General features: G+C 45.6%; 1 protein-coding gene across 2 annotated transcripts in view; it reads left to right on the top strand.

Annotated features, from left to right (window-relative positions):
* The first annotated feature begins 801 nt into the window (after positions 1-801).
* The window catches only part of NSD2 (nuclear receptor binding SET domain protein 2), a 90,763-nt gene continuing 69,575 nt past the window's right edge, over positions 802-21,989 (top strand). For both annotated transcript variants that reach the window (XM_088454994.1, XM_088454995.1), the window contains exons 1-2: positions 802-924; positions 21,184-21,748. In XM_088454994.1, coding sequence (XP_088311120.1) covers positions 21,242-21,748 — 507 coding nt within the window. In that variant the 5' untranslated portion in view covers positions 802-924; positions 21,184-21,241. The remainder of the gene's footprint in view (positions 925-21,183; positions 21,749-21,989) is intronic.

Here is a 21,989-nt window from a genome sequence, read left to right as displayed (position 1 = left end):
GTGTGCACAGAAGCCGGCAGGGGGTGCCGCAGCGTGACCTCACTCACTGCCAGGTCATGGACTACCATACCTCCCTCCCCTGGGTGGCCAGGCGAGTAGTCTAGGTCTTGGAGGGAAGGGGGGATGGGGTAGTTCATGACCTAGCAGAGGTCCAACGTTGGAAACCCTTCTACCGACCTGCGCACACCTTTGATCCCAACATTAAAACTGTCCTCCAGTGACTTCAAGTCCAAAGGATCTATTCATTTAGTGGCGATCAGAAATTCCTACAGCAACCTACAGATAGCCATCAACCATCAATAGTAACAATCGCTGGTCTGGTAACAAGTTTAACCACCGATCGTTATTGGCTAAGGTTTGCATGCGCACATCAGGGACCATCAATGGGTTTCACCTGATGGTTAAAACCCATAATTAGCCTGTCAGCAGCAATCCCGCCTGGCTATATGGTGCCATGGCAATCCACCCCTAATGGATTTGTTCCACAAGCATTGATTACCCACTATCTGCTTGTTGTACTACTGGGAAAGGTGGCCAGCAGCACTCACTGAGCACCGTGTGTCAGCAGTGACTTGACACATTCCTCCCCCCTGTGTGTGTGACCGAGCAGCGGCCGACCACCCCACCGACCGCTGCTGCGTCACACAGTCCCCAACGCTCCATTTGAAAGCGCTGGCCGTGTCGTGTCGCCGCCTGGCGCCCGCCCAGCCAATCAGCGCTCGGGAATTTTCCCGCCGCGGGCGACTCAGGAGGAAGGGGGGCGTGCCCACCGCCGCGGATGGGCGTGTCCGGCTGGCTGGCGGGGGTGGAGCCCGGCTCGCCGTGTGCCTGTCTCTCCTCCATTGATTGCCAGCCAGCAGGAGCCGCAGCTCTCCCCGCACTCTGCCGCCGTCGCTGCCGCGCACATAAGGATGCGACAAACAGGTCACTTCGTCTTTATTCCCCCACCGCTTCCTCCCCCCACCTTGTCTGTCACCCCCTCCCAGCGTGTGTCTGTGTGTGTGCCCGGGCAGCGGGGACCTCCCGGCGACATCATGTTCCGGGAGGGAAGGAGGGGGGAGTAGGCGGCTGGGCCTGAAACTTGGCGGGATCGGCTTTCTGCGTCCGTTTCCAGTGCAATGAGGGCCCTGTGTACCCCTACATTTAGAGGGTGGGCTGCTCAGGCCCAGCTTCTGCCAACATCGCTAATGTACTATCTGCATAATAATAATGCAATATATCCTACACTACATAGCAGAGTACAGCTGTTACTCCCAGCCATTACTGCATTTGCACTATTTGTTTCTACCCCATCTCTATGTCACTCAAGATGGTGCAGCTGCAATAATCTAATTTTGACCCCCTCCCCATCTAATAATGCCCCCCAATTAATAATGCCCCTCTCCTATGTCTCCTGGAGTTGTGCACTTATGGTGCTGCTGTAGGACATCCATGTCTGGTTTTCAGTCATATATATGTCTCCCTAGTTGGAGTGTTGTCTCAGTTGCATGCTCTTATTTTCTGCTTCTGCATAACGTGTGTCATTACATGTGTCTGTACATATGTGTACATTGCGTGCAGCGAAAAGTTTGCACAGGCTGGAACTGAACTAGAGGGATAACATCCTGCATAGTACAAGAGTTGTGACTATTGTTAGGTACCAAGTGCAAAGGGATGGGGAGGGTAAATTGTAGTATTGTTGGAGACCACTACATGGCATTCAAGTGCTAGCAGCATCGCCACATTTGCACGTGTAGAAGTTAAGTTAAGAGTATTCTCCCAGGATCCAATGTTACTACTTTGGTAGTTCTCATTTTTATTTTATTTTTTTATTGCGTGTGATTATAGATTGTGTAATAGCTTTTCTGATGCCCTGATTAATGCTACAGTGACTCTTAGGTGTAGATGGTGCCAGTCACATCCCTGCATGCTCCTATCATGTCGGCAGATAATCCCATAATATCCTTGTGGTTACCATGCAGAGTAAAAGGGAATAATATAATTGCTAGGTCTTTGCTGCACCATTATCATTGCCTGTGTCTGTTATCCTTGTAAGGTCTTTTTATTTGTTATAATATAAAATTTACAAAATGTGAGGGCTGCAGACCAGTGCTTCTCAATTCCAGCCCTCTGAGCCCACCAACAGTGCATGTTTTCTGTATCCCCTTGCTGGAGCACAGGAGTGTTCTTTACTGACTGACACATTTTGAAAGATCCACAGGTGGTTCTTTATTATTTCACTGGTGATTCTGTGAAGAGACATGGAAAACATGCACTGTTAGTGTGTCCTGGACACTGGTTTTGAGAAGCACTGATGTAGAAGTTCAGGCTTTGGTCTCTATGGGCACAATTCTATTCAACGCGAAGTGAATAGCGCTGGAATCGGTTCCCGGAGCTTTTCAATTCATCGCGCTGCTAAGCCCCACTATGGATTTCTTTTCATATCCCTTTTGGGATGCGAGCAGAAATCTGACATAAATCCAGGCGCGATGCTGTTTTCTGCCCTTAGCTCCGGGAAACCAGCATCACGCCGGGAAGTTTAGTTGGAGAATGCTCGGTCTTGCGTCTAAACACCCTGTTTAAGGCACGAGAACGAGCCTTCCCCGACCTAACTTCTCACAGAATTGAATAGCTCCGGGAGATGATTCCCGGTGCTATTCACTTTGCGTTTAATTGAATCGTGCCCAATGGGGGTGATTCAATTCAGCTCTCTGTTAATAGCGCCGGGAAGGAGTTCCCAGAGCTATTCAATTCAGCGCACTGTAAGGCCGACTAAATGATTTCTTGTCTCACCTTTCTGAGGATGCGAGGAGAAATCTTACTAAAGTGCCAGCAGCAAGGCTGTTCTCCAGCTCAGCGCAGTGCTAATAGCCTCGCGGCAGACACTTTAGCCGAAGAGTTCTGGTTCTTGAGACTAAACACCCAGCTTTAGTCGCGCTAACTGGCATTCTCTAACTTAAAGCCCCGTACACACCTATGCACTTGCCGATGCCGTGCCCGCAGCATCCGACATCACTTTGTACACACATCGTCCAGTGTGTATGGGGCTTTAGTTGGACTAAACAGCATGCCGAATTGAATAGCTCCAGCAATTCCTTCCCTGTGCTATTGGCAGCCCGCTGAATTGAATCGCCCCCTATGGGGGCAATTCTGTGGGGATGTAGCTCCTGGGTTAAGTGCCTGGAGCTATTCAATTGACATGGCCCGTGGGAGGTGCTCCTTACTGCCAATAATGCCCAATGCAAATTGTCCAAATCTTAGTCGCTGTAAGCGGCATCTCCTGGGCTAAGTGCGTTGCAGTTATTGCACAGGGTAAGCTCGCTACTAGCTCCAAGGCACTAGTTAAGCTGGTTTGCACTTGCACCCTCAGGAGGGTGCAAGCAGAAATCCGAGTTAAGGGCTAGTCACAGACTTGTCTGGGAAGTAAGAATAGCACCGAGCACTTAACACTGGAGCTTCATCCACACGTTGCTAATTGAAGTCCCCCTTTGAGGAGGAAATGTAATTCAGCACAATGTACTGCTGGGAATGGCTGCAATGCCCGGTTGTGCATGTATCGGCCAATACAGGCAGCCTTGGTATACGTGTCCTGCGCACCTCTACGTTATGCAAGGCAAAACCTGCAATGCTGATGTGTAAGTTTTTTTTTTTTTTCCTGGAATGACAAATTGCATCCATCGCCGAGACTTGAATTGCCCTGTTGAATTTAGTTTAAAGCGTGTTGACTCGGCCCATAAGTGAGTTCGGCTATATATATATCTCATTTATGGTAGCTCCGGGCTGGCTGATTTTTGTCACAGCCTCATAGGGCTGCATACAAAAATCTGAGTCCAAGATGAGAACGGCCCGCGATGGAGACGAGATGCCATTTCCATCGTTATACACTCCCTTTGTAGATAATTGAATCGACCCCTTAATGTGCAGTACTGTAAGGCTTCATATTTTTTAATTCGGTTCTGGAAGGATTGTACATTTAGCAGTACATTTTGTAAATTAAAATTTTTGAGCCTGTCAAATCTGGGACCTGGTGGTATCCTTATAAGGTTGTGCAGATCGGCCCTCTTTTTTCGCTAGGTATCTTATAAGGGCCCATGGAAAGCCGCACATTCATTGATCTACAGAGAAATGACTCCTAGTCATGTGGTACCAGTAGCAGTTTTGTTGGCTACCTGGCGCCGAGCGTTTATGTTCTGAAAACTACAAAAAGAACAGGAAATCTGTGGTATCGAGTGTCCTCTGAGGCATATTGAGTCATTTGTTTTGTCAAGGGGATTCTTTTTACAGGAGTCAACGTCATTTCTTTAATCTTTTTCTAATGGACTTTTTCAAGTATTCTTTCTGACACTGGTGCAGTCACTGTGCCTATTACAGAAATATCCCTCTTTAAGTGATTGCGCCGTAAATTTACCCACTCATCAGCTTGTTTCACTATATTTGTCCTTTTGTCTGTATGGAGTGCTTATGCTAAAAACGAACAGATTTACAACTTTGTAGTCAGTTCTGCAAACTTTCCTGAAGGTGGCTTATGCATTGAGATATGCAGAGACCGCCTCAGTCAGGTGCCAGTGGTACATTCTAGCTGCCATAGCTACCTGTCTCCCAGGATTTGTGTTGCAAATAACAATTTTCTTCCACCTACTTAACAGAACTGCATTTGCCCACACATTACCAACTTGGGGTGGACCTTTCAAGTGTAGGTTGGTATCCCCTAGGAGGCTGTTGAATGTGCATACAAGTGGGCTTATAGCACTTATAAACATTCCCTGTATGACCACTGCTAACGATATTATCCTACGTTCAGTGACTGTATATTTTGCAGACTTGCTTGTAGATTTAAATCTGAAATTTTGCTTTGCTCACCTCATTCTGTTGGTCTCTTTCCTAGACCTGCACACACTTAATTTGGAAGTTAGTGGATTCTAGGCATACGAAATGTTGCACCAATTCCATTCACAAGAGGAGCAAAAGTGCTTGTGCTTCACTCTGTACAAAAATGTTGTCCTCATTTAGTTTATTGCATAGCTGGCCGGGGAGGGGGCGTGTCCATGTGACACACCTCCAATTTGTCACACTTGGGGGAGTGCCCAACATTTACCGATGTGATGGGTTTCCCTCAAGCTCTACCCTCACGAATAGATGCTGTGTGCATGCGCATGGCAGTGATCGTTCACCACAGCTTTTCACACCCGCAGGTCACTGTGGCCCGCGGGTAGGAAAGGCTCAGGGCAGGCTGTTTAGGCAGGGTGCATTTTGCCCTTTTAAAATTGGGCAGGGCGCGGCGCCTTGCGGAAACACTGTATTGGCACATTTCGGTTCCAGCATGCCTTGCATCTGAACGGAGCAACACTTGAAATGCTCCGTCTGGTGCCCATTACTTAGTGTCCAAAAACACAATTGAATTCCCCCTTATAAATTTAGCTGGTTATGGAACAACTGGGATACAATTCAACTTTTACTTCATATTATCTGTTTAAGGTCTACCTACTGTCATATTATTGCTGGGGCAAGAGAAGGGAAGAATTGTTTGGGCATGTCTTCCAAGCCCTTAGCTGTTTTTTTATTGTTCCTTGTGTACTCCTGAAACCAGTTTTCCAGAGAATTATAGCATAGGTGGATTGCTTTCTATAGTAGGATAACTGTAGAAAGCGTTCCCGCTAGACACCGCTGGCAGGGAAGGGCGCTGAGGTGCAGACAGGGACTATCTGCGTGCGCCGAAGGTGCGCCCGCACCCCTGAGAGGTGTGTCCTAGTGAAGCCCCCAATTTGTCTCACTTGGGGGCATGCCCGGCACTTGCGGAGGTGCTGGACTTCCACCAAGCTCTCCCCTCACTGTGAATAGCTGGCGTGTGCATGCACGCGGCATGTATTCACCTGGTGGCGTACGGTAACCAAAACTTTTCCCACCCGCGAGACACTGCGGCACGCGAGTGCAGAAAGCACAGGGCAGACTGCTTTAGCAGGGTGCCGCTGTAAGGGCAGTATGCATTTTGCCACTTTAAATTCAGGCAGGGCATGGCACCCCGCTAAAACAGCCTAGCGGGAACACTAAGGAAGTCATGTACACCGTCCGATTATACAGTCGGCAAGGGGCGTAAAGTGACGAGTAAGGTGTCTGCTTCACTATTGGGAGAATTTAATATGCATACTACCCTCTGACAGTGGACTCCTGATGCCTTTTTTATCTTCCTAATTTAAATCTCTTCCCCCAAATGACTCTAGGCCGTGCATCTGGAACCCAGATTCCATTTGGGGCAACAAAGATCCAAATAGCTCTGTCATCTTTAGAGCGTTTGCTAGTAGAATTGTATCTGAACCCATGAGGATTGGCTGTTGTTCTATGTCTGTGCCATGAATATTGGTGGTGCTGTCATTTTGCTGATTTATTAGACCTTTTTTTTAGAATTTTTTTTTTTTCTATCATTACTGTATAATTTGTGTGCTTTTTAGTTTTGACCCTTTACAAATGAACAATGAATTAAAATCTTACCGGACTCGTAGGTTATGCTTTAGTTTGACTGCCTCTAACATAAGCAGCATAAAATCATGGGTATGCTGTCTGTTATTTATATAGCTCCAATCTTATGACACTGTTCTGTACAGACAACATATAATTATTTGCAGTAGTACTTTGCCCATCACTGATCAGCCATAATCTTAAAACCACCGACCAGTGAAGTGCAGTGAATAACTTGATCAAATGGCACCTGTGAAGGGGTGGGATATATTAGGCAGCACGTCCAACAGTCAGTTATTGAAGATGTGTTGAAAGGAAGAAAAATGGGCAGGTGTAATGATCCGAGTAACTTTGACAAAAGTCAGATTGTGATCTCTAGACGACTGGTTCCAAAATGACAGTTTCTACTTCAGGGTCCATAGGCTCCACAGGGAGACCATGGGCTATAGGTGATGATGGAGACCACGCACCCCCCTACTCCCACCTCTATTCGCTGCCCCTGGGCCAGAGGCACCTCAGTTTCGTTAAGCGCCTGGCCGGAGTCGGGTCACTGATAACTCGGTGGGGCTGTTCACAGCCCCTGAAGATTTTTTTTTTTTTTTTTTTTTTAGAAGTTTCTTCATTTTGAGCGGACAGTCGACTGGTATTCAGATCTTCAGAGTCTCTCCATCGACACGCTGTTGCCTCAATGTCCGGACCTGTTGTCTGAATCCTTGCCTTCAGGGGCGCCGAGAAGGGGGGGGGGGTTTGGTACAGATTACCCGGGCTTCCTGAGGGGCCCGGGTCTGGTTCTGCCCCCCCTCCCTCCCTCACAGCAGCCCAGCACACAGCGTCTCCTATGCCTGTGGGGGGGAGCGATTACCCTGATGGCGCCCCCCCTGGCTTTGAGCCGGGCTGAGGGGGCTCAGAGCTCCCCCCTTCCCAGCATGCGAAAATCTTTTTATTTGTTCCCCGGAAAGGGGGCGTGGCCACGCCTCCCGCGATTAGTCCACGCCCCCTCTTACCCAGGCCCGACGCGGCTCTTGGCGGGCCTGCTTGCCGTTACCCGGACCTGAGTCACCTGTCTTTGACGGCGTGGCTCTTGAGACATCCCTCCTAAGGTCCAAGGGTTTTTCCGTCTCTGTGGTTAATACCATGCTCAGAGCACGTAAACCAGCCTCTGCCAGGATTTACCACAGGGTGTGGCATACCTACTTTCAATGGTGTCGTCCCAAAGGTTACGATCCCCAGGTGTTTCGGATATCCTGAGTTTAGGCTATCCTGCAGGTGGGTTTGGATCTTGGTCTCCGCCTTGCCTCACTGAAGGTGCATGTCTCTGCACTTTCAGTTTGGTTTTAGCAAAGGATTGCTCTTCTTCCTGAAATTTGCACTTTCCTACAGGGTGTCCTTTGCATTCAGCCTCCCTTTGTCCCTCCTGTGGCGCTTTGGGATTTGGCTATTGTCCTTAGGGCCCTCCATTTGAACACCTGGACTCAGTGGATCTCAAATGGCTTACAGCAAAGACTGTTTGTTTTTCTTTTGGCTATAGCTTCCGCCAGAAGTGTGTCAGACTTGGGGTCTTTATCGTCGTTCCCCATTTTTAGTTTTTCACCAGGACAGGAGGCGGTGCTTCGGACTCGCCCTGGGTTCCTTCACAAGGTGGTTTCTAGTTTCCACAGTAATGAGGAAATTATTGTACCGGCCTTTAATTCTCCAGACCTCTCGGCAGGTGAGGCCTCATTGGATGTGGTGCGTGCACTCAGGATTTATGTGGACCGTACCAGTTCCTTTCGGAAGTCAGACTCCTTGTTTGTACTCTATGGAATCCACAAGAAGGGATAGCCAGCCAATAAACAAACTTTGGCTAGGTGGATACGCATGATCTCTGAGGCATATACTTCTGAGGGCCTTCCAGTTCCATCCTCTGTTACTACTCATTCTACTCGGTCTGTTGGTCCTTTGTGGGCAACTCTCCGTGTTCCTCGGCTGTTCAGCTTTGTAAGTCGGTCTTCTGTTCAGACTTTTCTGAGATATTATGCATTTCATACCTTTGCCTCTCATGATGCATCCTTTGGGCGCATGATTCTCCTGTCGGCACTGGAGCGTTCCCATCCTTAAAGGGACTGCTTTGGGACATCCCCAAGGTCTCCCTGTGGAGCCTATGGACCCTGAAGTAGAAAATGAGAGATATGGTAAGAACTTACCTTTTTATTATCTCTTTACAAAGTCCATAGGTTCCACAGGGCACCCACCTTGACGCACCTGTGCTTCAGATGGGCTTCGCTCTGGTCACCGGTTTTCGTCGTCTTCTGTGTGAGAATGTGATTCTTGGGTGTTCCAGACTTTCTTCTCTCTTTTTATCCTCTGCCGGCCTTTGGCTTGCTACGAAACTGACGTGCCTCTGGGGCGTGGTATAGGGGGAGACACAGTGCATCCTGGGAGAAAAATTTAACTGCATGGTGCCCGGGTGACTCCATCATTTATACCCCAAGGTCTCCCTGTGGACCCTATGGACTTCGTAGAAAGAGATAACAAAGGTAAGTTCTTACCATATCTCTCTTTATGCAGTGGTTAGTACCTAGATTTCACGCTAGGGCAGTCAGATGCCTGTCGGATAAGGGCACTTCTTCATGCGCCCAAAAAGGACGTGGTCACTCAGAGATGGACTAAACGGCATCTGTTTAGTCGCAGTGATCATTTCGGCGGAACTTCAGTTTCAGCGGGACACCACCATAAGGGCAAGGAGCATTTCAGTGCATTTAAATCAAGCAGGGCATGGCGCCCCGCTGAAACAGCCTAGCGGGAACGCTAAATACCTACCAAAAGTGGTCCATGGAAGGAAACCTTGAGTCCTGGCACTTTTGTGAATGTTACTTTGACAAATACCATCTACCTAAACATTGTTGCAGACCAAGTGCACCTCTTCATGGTAACAGTATTCCCTGATGGCAGTGGCCTCTTATAGCAGGCCAATGAGCCCTGACACACTGCAAGGATTGTTCAGAAATGTCTTGAGGAACATGACAGAGTTTAAGGTGTTGACTTGGCCTCCAAATTCCCCAGAGCTCAATCCAAATCGAGCATCTGTGGGATGTGCTGGAAAAACGAGTCTGAGCCATGGAGGCCCCATTTCTTAAGGGTGCGTAAACACTAGACTATATTTTGCACGATTCGCCCGATTTCGACGCATCGGAACGACAAATCGTGCAAAATGTGTCCAAATCGTGAGTGTCCACTCACGATGCTGATGCGCATGCCCTCGGGTTGTACATCGCTTCTTCAGATCTTGCCTGCAGCAGGCAAGATTTTCCACTCTCGTACACGACACACTGGAAATCGTTAAAGACGCACGATAGGTCGTTGGTTAGATTGGACGCTTTTTAGCACCATCTCGTTTCCTGGAGTGCCGGGGAGAGTTCAAGGGAAATCTTCTAGTGTAGAGGTTCTCAAACTCTGTCCTCAGGACTCCACACAGGTCACGTTTTCCAGGTCACCCAGCAGGTGCACAGGTGTATTAAAAGTTCCACAGGTGGAGCTAATTATTTCACTTGTGATTCTGTGAGGAGACCTGCAAAACATGCACTGTTTGGGGTCCTGAGGACCGAGTTTGAGAACCTGTGGTCTAGTGCGTACGCACCTTTACGGGACTTTTAGGATCTGCTGCTAACATCTTGGTGCCAGATACTACAGGACACCTTCTGAGGTCTTGTGGAGTCCATGCCTCCATGGTTCAGAGCTGTATTGGCAGCACGAGGGGGGACCTACACAATATTGCGTAGTTTTAATGACATGGTGGCCTATCTATCCATAGGGCACAATTCAATTCAACACGAATTGAATAGCGCGGGAAAGGAGCTCCCGGAGCTATTCAATATAGCACACTGTTATATAAACATAGATTTTAGTCACGAGAACTACTAAACTACATGGTGCGATGCTGTTTCCGCGGCGCTAAGGGCACAAAACAGCGTTGAGCCCGGAGTTTTGTCGGATGTCTGCTTGCTTCCCCAGGAGTGGTGCGAGAAGAAATCCTTAGTCGAGATTATCAGCGCGCTGAATTGAATAGCTCCTGGATCGCCATCCCGGCGCGTTTCAATTCGCGTTGAATGGAGCCCGGGTGTCAGAAATAGATTAACCAGTAGAACATATAAACTGTACGCAGATAAGGCCTTAGTGAGGATCTAGCCCATGACTACAGTACCGTGAGGTAGCAATGCTAACGACTGTATTACCCAGCATATTCATCTAGCCATGAATTAACCACTTTATAACTGGGTGGCTTTCCCACCTCCATAACCAGACCAGTTTTTGTGCGTTCGGCTTTCTCATCACACTCTGCATTTGTCCTCTCTATTTTACCTTTCATGTTAAGGAGCCATCTGCACATACTTTGGATTTTGTTCATAAGGATAAATACAGGTTGAGTCTCCCATATCCAAAATGCTTGGGACCAGGGGTATTTTGGATAGCGGAATATTCCGTATTTTGGAATATTTGCATAAAATAATGAAATATCTTGGGAATGGGACCCCAATATACACACAGAATGCATTTATGCGTTATATACACCTTATACACAGCCTACAGGTAATTTTATACAATATTTTCAATAATTTTGTGGCTCAAGCTAAGTTTGTGTACATACATGAAATTCATTTGTTTCATATACACCTTATACACACAGCCTGAAGGTCATTTTATACAATAGTTTTAATAATTTGTGCCTTAAACAAAGTTTGTGTACATTGAACCACCAAAAATCAAAGGTGTCATTATCTCAGTCATGCCAAAATTATTCCGTGTTTTGGAATATTTGGATATGGGAGACTCAACCTGTAATATTTTTACAACATGTGAAAATCCTCCCCAATCTGAAGGAAAAATAAATGCACCATAGAGAGTTATCAAACCTGCTAACTTGCTTTTACCTATAGGAACGCTTAGGCTATGAAAAATACATGCGGTGTTCTAAACGGATCATGAATTTTTATGCATTATATAGATGCCAGCTCAGCCTTGTGTTTGTATATGATCTTGGAACTATTTTGTGTTAACTTATCCTGCCACTTGTTCATTCTACTTGTGTAAGCTTTATTTTAATCCACCAACTAAATTAAGTTAATTGATATTTAAAGCGTCAATTCTATATAGGTTTTTTTTTTTTCTTTCTTCAAGAAGTATGCTCCGAATAGTTTGTATCTTAGCTCAAATAATTGATACAAACTATTAGCGCAAATAATTTATTTTACAAAATCTCTTACTATTTAAAAAAAACCAAAACATATGGCCACCAATTTCAGAAACAGGCAGCATATCATGTGCAGACTGAGGAAAGGAAAGACTTTACAGTACACAGAGCAAACCATAAGAAAAAACGCTTATTTTTACAGCCTGTCAAAGTGATTTGCTAATTTCATTGCTTTTTGTGCAATTTCCTAATTGTGCTTTTTTTTTTTTTTTTCTTAATACATAAAGAGTCGTTATTTAGTAATTTGCTGCTCACATATTAAAAACAAGGTGCAAGCTGACTATTTTTTGACATTGACCAGGTTGGATGTCCACAATTGAACACACGCAAGCGTTGTTTTAAGGGGTGATTTAATTAGCTGCAGGTACTATGTTAAACACCCGGAGCTATGGCGTTGCTGCCCCACAGCTAGACTCTTAAGTACTAGTTAACAGATTTCTGTTCGCACCCCAGGAGAAAGTGAGCAGATATCTGCGATAAGTGCACCCTCTGTTCAAGCGAGCTGTAATTGAATAGCTTCAGGCACTTACCCAGGAGCTAAAACCATGTGGTAAGTTCTATGGCTAATTGAATTCCCCACTAAAAGTGCAAGGAACGGATTGGTTGAATGCAGCTTGGAAACAAGCTGGATGATTTATTAAATAGTACAGTGCACCTCTAACTGCAGCTGAAGACATAGGAGCAAATCCAATTCCTTGCGACTTGTGTTGCATGGTCTCTTCTCCCTGGTAAAGCAACCAGAAGAATGTTTACGCTGCTGCCTCGGGGCCGCTCGCGGAGTGATTTCAGGTCTCTAATGGAATAGCTGCGGCACTTTACCCGGGAGAATAGACCGCGCAACCCAACCCGTGTGTTATTGAATCTACTTCATGTAGTCAGTTTGCCCTAAAACTGTAGCATGGAAAAAAATATTACAGGTTTAACCCATTCAAAGCATGTTTGTCTCTTTCACATGTCTTTGTGTAGGCTATTGCAGGGCAGGACAATTTTTTTTTTTTTTTGTATAATCTAGGAGCCATCTTAAAAGTTTAGGAGCCAGACCATTGACCACTACCGAAATATATGAAAACTTGTATAGACCACCCACACATGCTCCTTCAATGCCTCTCAACCGTCTCACATACCAGCATACCTGCACCAATTATTTTTTAGTGGAATCTCGCCTATGTCTGCAAGTCGCAGGCTATTAATTTTCCTTCTGTGTGGGGGAATTCAATTAGCTGCGATACTTAGCGCCGGCTTTTAGCTCCCGGGTTAAGTAACCGGACCTTTTCAATTTTGTCCTGGGGTAAACTCCGGAGCTAGTTCGCTCTAAGGCATATATTTTGGGTTAAATGCCCAGAGCTTATGCAGTTACCACACGCTTTAAGCACAGAGGGTGCACTTAATGTGTAAATCTGTATTAGATGCACCTTCAGTAGTTGAATAGCTCCGGGCTCTAACTGCGGGCATTTTGCTTCTGTGATAAGTTTTGCGGCTGATTCCCTCCCCCCAAGGCTCGACAAAACCCGGGGGCAGGTCGCCATGGCTACTAGATTTTGCAGTGAGGGAGGAAGCAGATCCTCATCAGCTCCGGCCGAGATTCGTGCCTATAGTATTGCGGTGTTCAGATCATGCACTGAGTGTCGCCTGCGGTGACTGCTGTGCCTCTGTCCGTCCCGGCCTGCTCTGATCCCTGCTGTCTGTCTCAGTCTACGCTGATCCTCTTGTACGTCCCGGCTATCTCCGGCTGCATAAAGCTCTCTGGTAGTAGGGTCTATGGTGTGACCACTAGGGGAGGGGGGTTTTGTTGTACTTTCTGGCACCATTATTTTATGTGAAATGTGGTCTGTTATTACTGGAGGGTGGGGGGTAGAGCAGGGGAGCTGTGCAGAGCAGTGAAGGGGCCCCCATTTTACTGTATCCATTCAACTGTGACCATTTTGTGGACTAGTATAGCATAACACACAGAGCTGTGCTCCTCACTCACTCCTGGTTTTTTTTTGGGAGGGGGACGGTGGTCTGGCTTCTACACTTTCATCCTGGCTCCTAGATTTTAGAAAAATTTTTCAAGCCCTGAATTATGCTCTACATGAATTTTACCCCAAAGGTTGTAGTCTCTTGTAACAGTAAAATGAAGACTTCAATCATATCTCTGGGAAACTTACATTTGCTCAGATTGATCCGTTCAGTATGTATAGTCAGATTCTGGTCCCAGTGGCAGCTGCAGGGTGTCTCTTTTTATGGGGGTGATTTAGTTGTTACACGAGAATTTAGCTCCTGGGGTAGGTGCCCGATGGCCACTATTTCCCGCTATAACGCACAGGATTAGCTTCTTAAGTAGCTTCTACCGTACAAAGTCCCAGGCACTATGCAGTTACAGCGCGTCCGCCACTCGAGAACAGCCCCAAAGAATGCATACCTACTTATCTAGCGTTCCCGCTAGGCTGTTTCAGTGGGGCGCCGCGCCCTGCCCTATTCCTAAAGGGCAGAAGGCACCCTACCCTCCGGCGCGGCGCCCCACTGAAACAGCCTGCGGATTCTGTCCCCTCCTGCTGGTGGGGAAAACAGTGGTGCGCCTGGCATCCATTCATAGTGACCATAGCACTTGGGGGCTGCCTGGCATGCCCTTAAGTGCTGAGCACGCCCCCCAAGAGTGACGAAAAGAGGACGCGTCGTGGACGCGCCGCCTTTTCCTTGGTCACGCCCCGCTTTCGGCGCGGGCAGAAGTGCTTTTTCTCTAGGTCTGCAAGTAGCAATATGATGCGACTAGGATGCACCAGCAGACTTGTGCCTGTCTGTGTGCTCCTGAGTCTGTATATGGGACACTGTGCTGAGTAATGTGATATGTGACACCTGTATATCTGTGTGCACCTGAGTCTGTATATGGGACACTGTGCTGAGTAATGTGATATGTGACACCTGTATATCTGTGTGCTCCTGAGTCTGTATATGGGAGACTGTGCTGAGTAATGTGATATGTGACACCTGTATATCTGTGTGCACCTGAGTCTGTATATGGAGACTGTGCTGAGTAATGTGGTATGTGACACCTGTATATCTGTGTGCTCCTGAGTCTGTATATAGGAGACTGTGCTGAGTAATGTGATATGTGACACCTGTATATCTGTGTGCTCCTGAGTCTGTATATAGGAGACTGTGCTGAGCAATGTGATATGTGACACCTGTATATCTGTGTGCTCCTGAGTCTGTATATGGAGACTGTGCTGAGTAATGTGATATGTGACACCTGTATATCTGTGTGCTCCTGAGTCTGTATATAGGAGACTGTGCTGAGCAATGTGATATGTGACACCTGTATATCTGTGTGCTCCTGAGTCTGTATATGGAGACTGTGCTGAGTAATGTGATATGTGACACCTGTATATCTGTGTGCTCCTGAGTCTGTATATGGGAGACTGTGCTGAGTAATGTGATATGTGACACCTGTATATCTGTGTGCTCCTGAGTCTGTATATGGGAGACTGTGCTGAGCAATGTGATATGTGACACCTGTATATCTGTGTGCTCCTGAGTCTGTATATGGAGACTGTGCTGAGTAATGTGATATGTGACACCTGTATATCTGTGTGCTCCTGAGTCTGTATATAGGAGACTGTGCTGAGTAATGTGATATGTGACACCTGTATATCTGTGTGCTCCTGAGTCTCTATATAGGAGACTGTGCTGAGCAATGTGATATGTGACACCTGTATATCTGTGTGCTCCTGAGTCTGTATATAGGAGACTGTGCTGAGCAATGTGATATGTGACACCTGTATATCTGTGTGCTCCTGAGTCTGTATATGGAGACTGTGCTGAGTAATGTGATATGTGACACCTGTATATCTGTGTGCTCCTAAGTCTGTATATAGGAGACTGTGCTGAGTAATGTGATATGTGACACCTGTATATCTATGTGCTCCTGAGTCTGTATATAGGAGACTGTGCTGAGCAATGTGATATGTGACACCTGTATATCTGTGTGCTCCTGAGTCTGTATATGGGACACTGTGCTGAGTAATGTGATATGTGACACCTGTATATCTGTGTGCACCTGAGTCTGTATATAGGAGACTGTGCTGAGTAATGTGATATGTGACACCTGTATATCTGTGTGCTCCTGAGTCTGTATATAGGAGACTGTGCTGAGCAATGTGATATGTGACACCTGTATATCTGTGTGCTCCTGAGTCTGTATATAGGAGACTGTGCTGAGTAATGTGATATGTGACACCTGTATATCTGTGTGCTCCGGAGTCTGTATATGGGAGACTGTGCTGAGTAATGTGATATGTGACACCTGTATATCTGTGTGCTCTTGAGTCTGTATATGGGAGACTGTGCTGAGCAATGTGATATGTGACACCTGTATATCTGTGTGCTCCTGAGTCTGTATATAGGAGACTGTGCTGAGTAATGTGATATGTGACACCTGTATATCTATGTGCTCCTGAGTCTGTATATAGGAGACTGTGCTGAGCAATGTGATATGTGACACCTGTATATCTGTGTGCTCCTGAGTCTGTATATGGGAGACTGTGCTGAGTAATGTGATATGTGACACCTGTATATCTGTGTGCTCCTGAGTCTGTATATGGGAGACTGTGCTGAGTAATGTGATATGTGACACCTGTATATCTGTGTGCTCCTGAGTCTGTATATGGGACACTGTGCTGAGTAATGTGATATGTGACACCTGTATATCTGTGTGCTCCTGAGTCTGTATATGAAGCACAATGGAACTTTGATGAAAAAAGCTGCTGCCGCTACACTGTAGCACCACTTATACAAAGTCAGGGAGTCAGTTGCACAGAGATATAAAAGTGTCGCATATTGCATTAATTACAGTCTCAAGGGACCTGGCAATCTGAGTGGGGCTTTTTGGCCTGACAGCAGCTACAGATGTGTAAGGACACATCTGTAGCTGGGACCTGTTAATGTAGATGCGCACCTCTGAGCAATGTAATGACAGTGGTATAGAACTATCTGTGTGGACAAGTGGCCTCACGCTGCTGTAATGTGTAGGTGGTGGGGCTCAGGTTGGTGTAAATGTGTAGGTTGTTGATGGGATTTATGTTGGGTAAGGAAGTTTTGGGGGTGGCTCAGGTTGGTGTAATATGTTTAGGTTATGGGGCCACAGCTTGGTGTAATGTGTGGGGTTTACATGGTGTATTATATGTAGGTTTGGTTTGGGCTGATTTAATATGTCTAGGTTGGGGCGGAGTTCTGGCTGGTATAAATAAGTATCTGTGGCATTGGCTGTGAAATTAAAAGTTCTCATAACTTGAAATCTTTTGCACTGTAACTTGCATTCTCAGTCATTTTAGACTGGGGAGCAGCTGTCTGCAATGTCCGTCAGTGTTATGCTCAGGAATTCTACCCTGTCAGTTTTATCTCAAACATCTTCATTTTTGATAAGCTTCTGGAACGTCATTGGTGCCAACCAATTTATCAAGCAGGTGATGGTTGGGTAGGACTGCGCTCTGCTGTGTGGACAGATGTGATATGTTAGTGGGCTGAAAGGTGTGCTATATGAGTGAGTGGGGTGCTGCACTTCCTGATCGCAGGCGTACCGGGTCCTGCGTAAAATTGGATAGAGACGGTGGGGTATGGAAGGTGCGCTCGCCCTGTGGGTGCAATGATGGGGGAGTGTTTTCGATTGTGTATGTGGTTACTAGTGTGTGTGGTGTGAATGAGTGGGGAGGGGTGGACCAATGGAATGACAGAGGCGGACACAAGGTGGGAGTAAATGGTTTTATTGGAGTAGTCGCAGTGCTTCTCCTATATAGTCCCGGGCAACAAGGTGGATGTGGTGTTGGGGAGAGACTGGGGAGGTGGGTGAAGCATTCTGAGAAAGTTGATGACTGTGGAGTGCAAGTTCCTTTCGGTTTTCAACACCCTTACAACTTCATGCATCAATCTTCCTGCTGCCAGTGTCACACTACTTCAGTGGGGTCACATGCCCCCCTGGTAGTCCCCATTATAAAAGGTGTGGGGAATTGCTGGCCTCCCAGATGCTGGGTTTGCTTCCTGAACAGTCACAGAGCAGTCTGTAAGATGGTTCTGTGCAGGTGGCATCGCAGCAGTGTCTGATGACTGCTTGGCTTTTCCTGTTGGGCTGAGTGTGGGTCTAATGAGATCTAGAGCTGCTCTCGCACACTGTTACATTATAGCATGGTATCACATGCTGTTTTACTAACTGTAAAAATAGACACTTATAAGATTGTACCTACGGACTTTATTACCCCGACACAGAGTTCACAGTTCCGAAATGCATGTTGGATACAGTTTGCAGATTAAAATGTGTTTTTTTTTTTTTTTTTTATTCCACATATTTAACTGTGTTAAATATGTGGAAAAAGTTAAAACAAGAACTGTGAAAAGTATCTTGCCACTCCCCATAGAATACCCTGTAACTTCAGGGTCTCCTTTTGAAGTTGAGTGCTGTTCCACAGTGGGGGCGATTCAGTTCACCAGTAGTTGAATAGCGATGCAATGCGTACTCCGACGGGAAGTAGTCAGAGAATGCCGGTTCTGGCGACTTAACCTGGGTGTTAAGTCGTGAGAACCGGCACTCTGATTTCTCCTCGCATCCTCAGGTGCAGTGCGCTGAGTTGTTCGCCAGCTGTGTTAATTGAGCAGCAGCACTGAGCACTCTGGGAAATGGTCACTGTGTAGGTTTCTTACATTAAGCTTTTCTATGTTTTCCAATTTTTTTTTTTCCCTAAACCATAGCTATTTAAATCCATAAGTGCATTAAAAAGAAAACAACTTGGACGGCCACTTTATAGAGAGACAGCCTAGCATTTCATTTTCCTTTGCTGTTGGTCTTTCTTATACACCTCTAGGTAGTTTTGGATGCAATTTAATGAATATAATTTTATCCTTTTTTATTTTATCCATTTCGGTGGTCCCTGCAGCCAGTGTACAGGCGGTCGGCTGGTCGTCCGTACCACAGCCAGATGTGCCGATAAATCTGAGAAATATGTGGGCATCGGTTGTGCTGTAGGGCCGGACCTCGTCCTATACAGACCTATTGGGTATACACCCTCGTCAATGTACTCCCGATATATCGTTCATTGATCGGACAATATATTGACATGTGTGTACCCAGCAATTAAGTCCTAAGGGAATTTACCACCACAGGTGATTCATTTAGGGCTGAGCGGAGTGCCGTTGCATTGGCATAGAAATACCGGCGACTGCACCCCCTCTCTTTTGCCCTCCTCACCCTGGGCTCTCAGATTTTTGTACTCTGCCATCCAGGGGTACCGTAAGTGCGATACCTTTTAGATTGTCTTTATACATAGTGCAAAAGGCACTAAATGATTTTATACACCCCCCCCCAACTGCTGAGCCTCACTTACATTTGCATGTCTTACCTTCCTTTCCACCACCATTCAATTCAAAATGATTTCTCTTGTCCTCCCCCCAATGTTGAACTGGTCTTTTACTTCTTTCTTATTTTCATAGATTAGTTCCACCACTGATTTAATCCAATAATCATACATTATCACTGAGATGTATCCAACCTGCTAAAGAGGAGAGATGGCCCATAGCAAACCATTGAGATTCTAGCTATCTATTTATAGAATGTGGTTGATAAATAATACGGAGAAGCTGATTGGTTGCTATGGGCAACTTCCCCACTTGTCCTCTTTAGAAGCTTTGATGTATCCTCCCCCCTATATCTCCACCACCCAATCATTCTATAGGACTGTTCCCTGACCATGAATGGTTAATGGCTACTCATCCGCCTGGAAACTTTGGCTTAGTCACTGACTACAATTCCTAGACAAGCTCAGATTTTGCTGCCCAGTTTGGTAGTTTTATACCAAATTGTAGTCTTCGAAATATTGTTGTTTATTGGCCCAAAAGGATTTCTGATCCTTAACAGCACCTGATTGGATTTATTCAGGTATCGAAGGGGATGGCTGGTCATTCCCATTGGAGGGTGACCGTACAGATGTTGACTGACCTGATTTAGTCACACTTTATAAATCGGATTATGACCGTGCTGAGTATTAGCACCGACCATTTTTTATATATAGAGGGCATTATTTCCCGGTCTCCCTTTCTCTGCATTAACGCGTCCTCTGCTACCCTTATAACACAACTATTCAGTGTTTACACAGAAGCCTGTAATGTGGCCTGACCATGCAGTAATTCTGAGTATTTAATATGTTAATATTTACCTGGTTGTGGACTCAACCCATGCATTGTACCTTTTGTATCACTTGCTGGTTCCTCATTTTGTTATGAGCAAAAAGTGGCCATTTGTGTTAAGTTATTTTCCAGTGTTGTAAACAAAATGGTTGTATCTGCCCTTTGCAAGTTATATTTCTTTGTATTTGCCTGTGAAGCATGTGGTTACCATGCAAGAAGCTGTGGCTTTCATCCCCAGTAGTTCGTATGAAGGTAGCCTTCATCAGTGCTTTTAGTGGAAGATTTGGGAATATTTAAGAAATAAACGTCTATTAACATTGTGCCACCAGCACAATGTTTTCGGTGTAAACTAGGATTTAGGAGTACAGCAACAGAGTGATATGAATGAAACATTACACACACAGTTTAAGTTTAATAAAAATGATTTATTGGTACTTGGCTTCGATTTCTAAGTAATTCCGATAACGGTCTAATACAGTACAATCACCTACGGGAACCTCGTCCTACACAATAGGCTGGATGGGTACACCGACCCAGCTCTGGGCTTGGGAATTAAGGCTACAGACTTCTGCATTTCACATCTAATTATAGGGCTCTTAACAAAGACCGGATACTATATGCTTTATAAGGTCGTAATATTATAAGTAATAACAATAGGGGGCAGCATTGCCTCAAATATGGTTATTGGCACAGTATTATAACAAGTGACTTTGACATTTATATGTTCAAGACGGCTCCCTGCTAACCACAGACAATATCACACAATCTTAGATGCAACTAGTCAAAATATATAACTAAGGCACATTCCTTTTGAGAATTGAATCAAAGGGCACCTTATAAAACAATAGAATATTTGGTTAACATAGTTGAATATTCGTATCAAACTACATAGCTAAATTAGAAAAATGAATACAATCCCTAATATATACATTAAAAGTACTCTGAACAGTTTAACAGCAAAATAGCACAATAGCCATTTTGTTGTATCACCTGTCACACGCACACAAGCAAATGAATAGTGCCCTGTCGCTTTAGACGGGATATCGGACGCAAGTAAGCAATTGAGTCCCTCCATCAGACTACTCCTGTGCACTCTACCTGCTATTCTACACTTATATTAGCTGGTCTGGTCTTGGCTTTGCCCTCTCTCTATACTGCAAGCTTCCATGAACAGAGACTCTCCAATTTCTGTCAAGTAGTATCAAGCCACCACTATATAAAATACTGACTACTAAGAGGTCCTTCACAGCTGCAGGCAAAATATTTTCAGGCTTTGCTTTTTACAGACGTGTTTCATAGAACTAAGTGCACCCGAACTTGTGCAGTGTTTCACACTTCATATATTAAAGATTTTTGTTCCCTTCTTTCTGTTACAGTAGCGTGACTGGGCACATACTTCGGTTTCTAGACAGAATTTGCAACAATTTGTCAAAAATGAAGCAAGTTCCCCACATAATGTCAAATCCGGCCGTGAAGCCCTCAACCCCCGAAGTGAGCCGCGAGTGCTCAGTGTTCCTGGGCCGGGCACCGATCTCTGAGGGGGTCATACAGAAGTTAAACGGCCACGACGCGCTGCCTTTTCTCCCAGCCGACAAACTGAAAGACCTGACTTCGCGGGTGTTCAACGGAGAGTCGGGGGCTCAAGAAGCTAAGGTGCGGATCGATGCCCAAGAAATTCAAGGCCTCGGGACACCGCCTAACACCACTCCAACTAAGAACGGGTCTCCAGAAATAAAGCTGAAGATCACCAAGACCTACATGAATGGTAAACCCCTGTTTGAGTCTTCTATATGTGGCGAACAGGGTGAAGAAACCCCTAAGCCCGAGGAACCGGAGAACAAAAGCAAGAAAGGGAGAAAAAGAAAAAATATCAAGTTTGAGTCGGAGGACAAACCTGGAGGTGATACCCCAACAAATTCTGCAGAAGAGCCTGAAGCTCAGGTAATTTACATTTTTAAATAATATACAAAAAAAAATAAAAAAATAGAGATATAAAGATATAGATAGATATATATATATATAGATATATATTTATATAGATATATATTTATATATATATAGATATATATTTATATATTATCTCTATCGCTCAAAGCAAAATTTAGCGACCAACCTATCATACAAGGTGTCACAAATACCTTGAACAGAACATCCGTTATTGGTCATTATCATTTTCTGTGCC

This window comes from Taudactylus pleione, unplaced genomic scaffold (genome assembly GCF_031769625.1).
Source record: "Taudactylus pleione unplaced genomic scaffold, aTauple2 ptg000638l, whole genome shotgun sequence".
Taxonomy (NCBI): Eukaryota; Metazoa; Chordata; class Amphibia; order Anura; family Myobatrachidae; genus Taudactylus; species Taudactylus pleione.
Note: the sequence above shows the minus strand (reverse complement) of the source record. Positions and strands in the feature narration are given on the sequence as shown.